Source organism: Heloderma suspectum, chromosome 6, assembly GCF_057233095.1.
Source record: "Heloderma suspectum isolate Gila_16-S chromosome 6, 16-S_ref, whole genome shotgun sequence".
In the NCBI taxonomy this organism is placed as follows: Eukaryota; Metazoa; Chordata; class Lepidosauria; order Squamata; family Helodermatidae; genus Heloderma; species Heloderma suspectum.
The window spans coordinates 93,052,796-93,062,518 of NC_139463.1; the positions used below are offsets into that span (position 1 = coordinate 93,052,796).

General features: G+C 47.2%; 1 protein-coding gene across 1 annotated transcript; it reads right to left on the minus strand.

Moving 5' to 3' along the window:
* Nucleotides 1-3,240: 3,240 nt before the first annotated feature.
* Nucleotides 3,241-5,534, minus strand: LOC146341851 (vomeronasal type-2 receptor 26-like). Its single transcript, XM_084807065.1, has 2 exons — nt 5,423-5,534; nt 3,241-4,151 (listed from the first exon to the last, which is right to left on the minus strand). The coding sequence occupies exons 1-2, from the start codon at nt 5,532-5,534 to the stop codon at nt 3,241-3,243; spliced, it is 1,023 nt and encodes a 340-aa protein (XP_084663191.1).
* Nucleotides 5,535-9,723: the final 4,189 nt, after the last annotated feature.

Below are 9,723 nucleotides of genomic sequence, written 5' to 3' on the forward strand. Positions count from 1 at the left end.
AAACAAAGGCATAAGATGAAATGCTGGGGTCAACATCATAAGAGGCACAGTATGGGAGGAAGATGGTGTAGGAGAATTCTACAAATTCAAAGACAAAACATCAGTAAATTAAAAAGAATGCACAAAACAGTATCATGGAAGAAGTCAAATCATGTTTACAAGTGTGAAGGTTTCAGGCATACAGAGGCAAAGGGAGGGGGGGAGGTCAGGCTTAGAGGCCTGGAGTTTTCTTTTGGGAGGGGTAACCCTGAGAGGAGTAGTTACATTTCTCCAGTTAAGTGTCAGTTTAATTTCTCAACTTAACTTTCATTCCTTCAGGTTTGAAGCAGTACTTTTGGTTTTGAGGAGGAGGGTATACAATGAGAGCAGGAGAGCCACTAATTGCAGAGACAGCCAGAGCCTGAAGTGAGAGCAGAGTCTGAAGAGGGAGCAGGAAGAAGCAGCCTAGAAAAATCTAAGGACAGCTAGGGTAAAGGAACCTGTATTTTGCCACTTTCATTTTCTTTTAATGCCTTTTGTATCACTCACCTCTATTGTGTAAATACCTTTAGTTGCAATTTGTTTGCTTTAAGTTTAATGATAAACTAGGGATGGACGAAAGTCCCTTACCTGATCCCGAGTCTTGCTTCACAGTGGGAGGGAGGCGCTCCGTCCCTCCCCCCGAAATTCTGGCCGGGGGGGAGGCGCCCCATCCCTCCCTGACGAAATTCTGGCTGGGGGGGAGGCACCCCATCCCTCCCCGCCGAAATTCTGGCCGGGGAGGAGGCGCCCCGTCCCTCCGGCCGCGAACTTTGTCTCTTGCCAGGACGCAAATGGCGGCAGCCGTAGCCGCCATCGTTTGCGTCCCTGCAATCAGACGTGATAGGCTACGTAAATCTTTACGTAGCCTATCACGGCTGACTTTTTTTTTTTAAAAAAAAGGGCGTACGCAAATGGCGGCGCCCATTTGCGTTCCTTATTTTGGCACGTGTAGTCTATGAAAACATTTACGTAGACTACGGCGAAAATAAGGGCAACGCTATTTTTTACGTAGGCTAAAACAGTGAATGAAAAAGGGACGCAAATAGCGCCCGCTATGCTATTTGTGTTCCCCTTTATTTTTGCCATCATCATATACCTACATATTTATGTAGATTAAGACAGCAAAAAGAAGGAACGCAAATGGCGGCGGCCATAGCCACCGCCATTTGTGTACGCGGTTTTGTTTTGTTTTTTAACCCAGAGCCCTCCACGGCCGGAAATCCGGCTCCGGACGGCTCTGGCCTGGCTGGGCCTGCCCGGCTGCTCCGCGGAGATGCCGCGTAGCACAGCCGGCCATTCAAGGGTTCTGGAGGGAGGAACGGAGCGCCTCCCCCCCGGCGAGGATTCCGGGGGGAGGGACAGAATGCCTCCCCCCCACCATAAACATAATCCACGAACAGGTAAGTCGCTTTCGTACATCCCTAGCGATTTGTCTGCTACTTCATAATTCTTTTCTTCGCCTTCCCCAATGTTTTATTCTTTAGATCGGATTCGACTGACAGCGGTATGGGTGCTCATTTGTGGGCACAGTATGGTGTTTTGGGCTGCTGGAAAGGCTTCTTCGTCGGCGTTCAGATCCCAGCTGCAGTTTCCCCAACAGGTGTCGATACAGTGGCTTGGCAGGCAGGGTATGTGGTGGGACTCCCTCCTTCCCACCATGTTTCATCTAGGTTTGGTCAGTCTTCCTCCACAGGTCCTGGTGCTGCACCTGGGAAGGAACGACCTGGGCTGCAAGCTGGGAAAGGGCTTGGTCGAGCAGGCATTGGTCAACTTGCAGGTGGTCCAGAATCGTTGGCTGGAGGTGACCATATTGTGGTCCTCGATGCTCCTGAGAATCAATTGGAGGGCACAGAGTAACGCTGTCATGGAACGGGCATGTCAGAAGGTGAACAGAGAATTGGCACGGGGGCTATTGGAACATGGCGATGGGTTCATCGCCCACCAGGAAATTCTGTGGACAAGGAGGGAGCTCTGCAGGCAGGACGGTGTCCACCTGTCTAACACAGGTAACAACATATTTCTCTCTGATCTGCAAAGGGGCCTGCGGGAAGTCCTTCTTTGCAGGTCGGGTCAGTTTCACAAGCAATAGGCTTGTGACTCCTGTGATGGCTAGGACAGGCACAACCTGAAAGAGATTAGGGATGGTGTGTATGCAGAGGCACCTTATGGTGACAGGTGACCCCAGAGGCCCCCCGAATGGGTTGTGGGGCTCAGCTGGGGGATGAGGGTTGCCTGGGAGACCAACCCTCCTCATTCACCAAGGTGTTGTGCAGCACCGGGCGGGAGTGACAGGGGAAGGTCTACCTCAGAAGGGGCAGCCCGGAGGCTGGGTGTGTTTTCACCCAAGAAGTGCCAACTAGTAGCTGACACATTCAGGTGCCCATCCTAGGTATACCTTTGCAGATATTTTCAATAAATGCGGCCCAATTTTCAACCCAAACTTTGTTGTCTTCTTTAACCCATCTCCTCTCGCAATGGTGCATCCCTCCCACTTTTGGCTCCGGATCTGCTCACCATAAGAACAGGATCCACCTACCATTGAACTTCCCCCACCCCTAGACTTTTCCTTTCAGGTCAACAGCTCTTCATCAGAATCCCCCCCCCCCAGTATATTAAAAAGAAGCACAAATGAATAATAAATAGTGCATGTTTATTATAAAAGTCACGGTCTCCTATTCTATACAGCAAAGTTATTCTGATGCATGACATTACTCCAATTATTACCCCAAACTAATGAGGAATATGCCTAAGGTTACTCATTACTCACTGATTTTATCAGTTCAACTACCCAGTATTTTGGGAGGGTGAACTTAAACAGAGAGAAGGTTCCTGTTAAGCTCAATTGGCTTGAAAGAAGTTCGAACTGTAAGAATATGCACAGAGAAATGCCTCTTAGATAAATAACTAAAATTCAGTCATTGGTAGCAACACTTATATTCTCAAAAATGCAATCTTTTGGTTATGTTCCAGAGCAGAAATTAAACTATTCTTGTCCATTGGCCACCAATATTTGAAGCCCGATGACACTGGGTTTGTTTCTGACACTTCTTATTCCTTAAGCATCACTTGGTGCAACCAAACTAAAAGTCGATGCATTTTTAAACTGTGAGAAGAGTTTGGAATGATCAAGGATGGACTCTTACTTTCCCAAACCAATTATCTGCATGAGCTGGGATTTGTAGTATTTTTTTCTGTCCAAACATCAATAGAATTGCACCCCTACTTTCTCAAATCATTTCTCCTCATCAGGTGTTCCCTCTTGTTCAGCTCAGACTTCAGGACAATAATGTACCACTTGGGGAAAAAGATGCAGCTCAGCAACCCAGCGCTGGAAGCGAAGATTGAGAAGATTTCCACAGCTACCATGTATTTTCCCTTGGTACTCAGGTAGGCTGGGACAAAGGTTAACCAAACACTGCAAAAGACCAACATGCTGAAAGTAATAGACTTGGCTTCATTGAAAGTATCGGGTAACTTCCTGGAGAGGAAAGCCACAGAGAAGCTGGCAAGGCCCAAGAAGCCCATGTAGCCCAGGACACAGTAAAACATGGTCACAGAGCCCTCATTGCATTCTAAGATAATTTCATCTGTTCCTGAGTGCATGTCGACATCTGGGAATGGAGGAGAAGTTGTCAACCACCCAGTACAGAGGCCTACTTGAATAAGGGAGCAGGAAAGAACAATGGAGTTGGCCAGGCCTTTCCCCACCCACTTCCTCATTCTCGATCCTGGTTTGGTGGCTAGGAAAGCCAGAACCACGGTGATGGCTTTTGCCAACACAGAAGAAAGCGCCACTGAGAAGATGATGCCAAAAATAGTTTGACGAAGAAGACACGTCAACGTCTGTGGTTGGCCAATGAATAGCATTGCGCAAAGGAAGCAAAGCTGGAGGGAGAGAAGGAGAATGTAGGTGATGTTCCTGTTGTTGGCCTTGACAATAGCAGTGTTGTGGTGTTTCATAAATGTCCCTAGCACCAGAAGGGTGATCAAAGAAAAGAAAAGAGCACCAATGGCTAAACTGGTCCCCAAAGGTTCTTCATAAGTCAAGAAGGTTACGATCTTCGGAATACATACGTTTTTCTCTTTATTTGGATACTGGTCAGCTGGACATGGAAAACAGTCATCTATGTCTAAAAAAGGGTGGGGGGAAGAATGTGGTATCAATCATAGAAGGTACCATATTGTAAACCTACGTAAAGATTGTGTTTATTTCATTTCTAATAAAGCAATTATAATAAGGAATAAATCCAGAAAGATCTTATTACCTTCTCTTGAACAGATATTATATGTTGTGTTTATCTTTGGGAATAGTTGACCCTAACACTGATACATGATGAGAGCACAGAACCTTTTTCAGGTATTGATTCCACAGGGTATATGTGCTCTCAAGGGTGATGAATTAACCATTTTGGCATGAACTTCACCTAGGAGCCCTATGTGTCCTGCTTGAACATTGCTGCTTCCCAGAATCATCCATTCATCCATCCATCCATCCATCCATCCATCTACCTGTCACCTATCTATATCACATATATATATATATATATCTCCTATCCTTTCTTGTGCCTTGGTTATTGTGTGGTGAGCTTCTTATTTCCCAACAGATGTGGCATCATTGTGTTGTACAACCACCTAGTTTTACCATGACAGTTGAGGTGATGGATTCTTGTGTGGTTAGCATTATATATGATTATTCCCTTGACTCACTTCTGCATTCTTTATGTGTGTTAGGGTTAAAACAATCATGTGTCCTGATATCGGGGGATTTTGACCAATCTTATGCCAATCGTATGGCTTCATCGTCTTTATCAACATGGAACAGCAGGCAGTCTCTCACTGGGCAAAGAATTGTGGTGCCCTACTTCTGTCATACAATTCCCTTAAGACAGACAGATGTCATCTACACATGCGCACACACACGCGTGTGCGCACACACTCTCACACACAAACACACTCTAGAGAATTATAAATCAGATTTCAATGCAAAAGTAAGGCCCCACTGAACTCCACACATGCATAGAACCTTCTCTGAAGTAAAAGCAATATGTTATGGGGATTATTAGAATTTCAGTTCAGTTCTCAAATCACTCCAAAGTGCCATATTTACAACAACAAACATGAATGGGACTGCATGTTCTCCAAAAATGTTCTCAGACTCACACAATTCTATTCACATTTGGAACATTTTCTCTGTTAAGAATACACAACTTTAAAAAATGCCCAAGACTAGACGAGTGGGCACTTTCCCCATTCAAACAAACTGAAACACAGGCCACAAACAAAAATGGGAAGAAGCCAAACCACATTTGGAAATTAAGTTCAGAATCTCTGAGTGAGCTCGAGCATCCCTGGTTCTCCAATTCCTCATTTGGTTCACATCTCTGCATGCTACAACTCTCACCATGCTTATCCGATATCTTCCCTTCCTGACATGGAATGCAGTCGTAGCAGCAGAATGGCTCCCCCTCCTTCTTTTTCTTCTGATAACCAGGGTGACACTTGTCATTGCACATTGAAAGGGGTTGGGCCTATTCCCTCAATTGAAAGAGGAGAATGTTAATCTTCAGAAGCATGGGACTGGAATTCGGAGAGTTCAGGAAAATGTATGTATTTATTTATTCCTTTTTTACAAAACAAATTCTTCCCAAATTACCGAAACATACTGCAAGTTGCCCAGTACTATGGTATACCAAAATGGTTGCTTGTTTCCTAAGCATGGTGAGCAGTCTTTTAAAAGTGGCAAATTAGGGATGGGCGGATTCCCTACATTCCGGTCCATGGGGAATCAGCCCATGGCGGGAGGCGATCCATCCTCCCCCTGGAAACCTCAGGAGCCGGCTCTTCTCCGCAGTGATTCCGTGGAGCCACATTCCAGCTCCGTATCACTGGTGCATGGCGATACAGTAATGGTGGCCACCATTACCATATTCCTGAGGAATGAATACAGCCGCAAATGCAGCCATTTACAGCTGCATTTAGGTTAAACTAAGGGCTGTACAGCTGCAAGTGGCGTCCACTACAGCATTCTATGATTCTATGAGTCTATGATTTGCGGCTGTATTCATTCCTCAGCAATACGGTATTGTTAGCTGCCATTACCATATCGCCAGTGATATGGAGCCGGCTCCTGAGGATTCCAGAGGGAGGCGGAGGTCAGTCATCTATTCCGCCGCGGACTCTGGAGGTCAGATTGTTTTGAATCCAGCCTCATTTGGGTCCGCAGTGGAATTCTTCACCATCCCTATGGCAAATAGAGCAAAAGCAATGGCATCCATTGTGTTTATGCTAAGTCTAGCATTGCATGATATCAGGGATCAAATTTTGCATGCCATACTCACTAATGATACGAGGCATTATGGCTCCTGTGAAGAACACAGACTCCAGGAGATTTAAAGTGAAAGAAAGAAAGATTCATAGTGTGTACACTTGCAGATGTTTGGTTGCACTACACATCATTTCCCTCACAGAGACAGAGCTATTATTTTGAGGTCTCTAATGCAAGAGTTGGACAAATAAGCTAGACTTGAGATTCAGTGTGTCACTGTAGATAATGGTTGGAACCCATGGACACACACACGGGGGGGGGGCAGGGCAGAGATGTCATTCACTGTGGTTTTCAGTATAAAAGTTTTCTATGTATCATTTCAAAAGAGACAACATCCCTCAAAGTCATCACCCACTTACTGAGAGCCAGTGTGGTGTTGTGGCTAGAGTTTTGGACTGGGAGCCAGGAGATCTGTGCTCTGGTCCCCACTAGTCCCCACTCAGCTATGGAAGCTCACTGGGTGACTTTGGGCCAGTCACTGACTCTCAGCCCACCCTACCTCCCAGAGTTGCTGTTGGGAGGCTAAAATGGAGAAGAGGATAATGTATCCTGCCTCAGGTTCTTTAATGGGGAAAAAAGGTGGGATAGAAATGTAATAAACAGAACAATAATAATAAATAATACTGACCTTGGTATGATTCCTAAGACTTCTGCACTGAAGTCCTACCTGGTTAAATGAGCTGTGCCATACAATGTCATTTTCATGAATCGTCAGTGCTTGATCTGTTGGAGCCTGGGGATCCATCCTTCCAACTTTCACTCTAATGAAAGATTGATTGGGGAATGTGACCCAGTTGATAATATCGAATTCTCCAACTACTTCCCCATTTTCCTTAAATGAAACCGTGTCCCCAGCACTGTTGTTAAATGAAACATGTTTCAGAAAATGGTGAAGCTAGATAGAAAAGGAAAACATGCACATTTCAAAGGGAAGCCAAAAAGAAGGAAAGGAATATTTTGCACTGATAAACATGCACGCACGCATGCTCACACGCACTTGCCATGGGTCCCATTTTGTGTCTGTCTTCCTTCCACAGGAAGGTGGTGATCTGAGCTGGTCCACCACTCAGCCACACCTCAGGTCCTGCGCTCTGGAGAACGAATCAAGTTTGCCAGCTGGCTTCTCCAGGGCCGGACTTCGGAGCAGAACAGAGGTGGAAAGTCTCCCTCTAGACTGACACTTCAGAGAGAAGAAGTGAGTCATGACAGGCCATTGACAAGTGCTACCTTTGCCTTCCCTACCCCCTGCCTTTGCAGTGCAGCACCCATCACATTCGTAGGTTAGCCCCTAGTTGAAGCCCCGATGTTGCGGGTGCCTGACTGGGTCTGGGAGTCTGTCGCCCTCCCCCACTCCTGCTAGCACCCTGCTCGCGTTCTCCAGGAGTCACCACAATCCTGTCTGGTGAGTGCCTGCCATTTTCTTGCCTTTATTGTGTGCACAAAAAGGAAGGAAAAAGAATGCGCATATTTAAGTATGCACCATTTGGGGCCAGGAAAGCTTAATGTGTGCAATAGTAGAGGCATTATAATGCCTCTAATATTGCGCTTATTAAACTTTCCTGGCCTGCAAACTGTGCATATTTAAATATGCACTTTTTTTTACCTCCTTTTTGTGCACCCAAAAAGGTGGGAAAAATGTGGGCACTTGCCAGACAGGATCACGGTGAGTCTGGGCAACTCACCTAGCTCATGGGTGGCCTGAGTGGGAGTCTGAGGCGGCAAGCTGGGGCCTCTTTCTGCACACACCCAGAGAACATGAGCTGGGATGGGTTCTCACATCCATGGTTGAAGTGCTGGGAAGGATTCTTGCCCACACTGGTGATAGGCATAAAAAAATGGAGGTGAGGGGGTTGTCCTTGCTGTAGATATATTCTGAATGGGGTTGCTCCTTTACAGTGTCCTACGTCCTAGACACAACTCTTTGGAAGATGCACAAGGCATTTGGCGAAATCCACAGCAATGGTAACCAAGGTTGGTGCCCTGCTTCTGACTGTGAGATTCCCTTGGGGGCACCACCAGGTCTGAGGGCTCCAAGCAAGGTGCTTCCTCTCCACCCAGACAGTGCTGCTCCTTTTAAGGAAAATACATGGGGAGGCAGTGGCACCAGCTCGCCCTCCTCCCAGCCTGGTGTCAAGAGAAGGTGCTGTGGTGCTGGCTGCCAGCCAAGACTGCATGCCCATGGCATCCATCTTCAAATACATGTATTTCTCTCCTTTGCTGGAGCTGAATCAATCAGAGACTAGGCTTGTGTCTACACAGCCAATGAGCATTGAAGGGGTGGGCTTTTTGCTTCTCCTGCACCTTCATTGGCTGTGTCCTCCCAAAGGCAGCGACTGATGTGCTGCTCGAACTTAGTAATGCTGGAGACTTTAAGATGTTGCATCTCGGTGCTTCAGACTCAACCAGATTCTTCAGCAGCAGCTTGGCAGGAGGAGGACCCACCATCATCACCGGCACTGCTGACGCCACCCCACCCACAGCACAGATTGTCAGGGGGCGTTGGGGCTCCCTGGGACCATAGGGTCACAGATCTGCAACCCATGGTCAGACTCTGGTGGTGCCTCTGCTCAGGGTGTCACTTCAAGGACTAGCCTAGATTAGGGGCTTTCATGTCCACCTCCCATGCAGGTTGGCAGTGATGATTATTGGTCTGCATTGTGGTGGACCTGAATTTGGCTTCGGTCCCTTGATGTGTTTCGCAAGCAAGACAGCTGGATAACTGTCTCAGTCAGCACTCCGACTGGATTCTTGCCTGATATGGCACCCAACGTGGTTTCAGCTGTAGTGAACAAACAGTTGTGGCCTGCTGTAATCCATTTACTGTGTTGGCATATATCTTACTTTCCTGCTGTGCACTCTCCCATGCTGTGGCAAAACTGTCATTGTTTGATTAATGATTTTTTTTCCTTGGAAACATGAATACTGGATGATCAGTGCTATGAATCACATCTAGGGATGTACAAATCCCTTACCTTGCCATCCCCTGGGGGTCCGCCGGGGTGGGGAGGTGATCCATTCCTCCCCCTGGAATCCTCGCCAGCCGGCTCCGGTCCATGGTGATTCCATGGAGCCGCTGGCCAGCTCCAAACCCCAGTAATACGGCTGCCATTGCCGTATCACTGGCTGGACTGACGAACTGTAATATGACATTTGCAAAAGAGCAGGGACGCAAATGGCGTAGCGGACACCATTTGTGTCCGCAGTTCATCAGTCCAGCCAGCGATATGGCGATGGCGGCTGTATCACTGGGGCTTCGGAGCCGGCGGCAGGCATGATCTGCCAGCAAGGACTTCGCGATAGAGGCAGAGGTAGGAGATCCAATCCTCCACAGACTTCGGGGGGCTGGATTCGATACAATCTGGCCTCATTGGGGTCCA

What these genes read in the sequence shown, in the direction of transcription:
- LOC146341851 (XM_084807065.1), bottom strand. Translation starts at nt 5,534, where the DNA reads ATGTGCAATGACAAGTGTCACCCTGGTTATCAGAAGAAAAAGAAGGAG. An exon ending in GAAGATATCGGATAAGCATG is followed by an intron (nt 4,152 to 5,422) that starts GTGAGAGTTGTA and finishes ACCCTTTTTTAG; the next exon opens with ACATAGATGACTGTTTTCCA.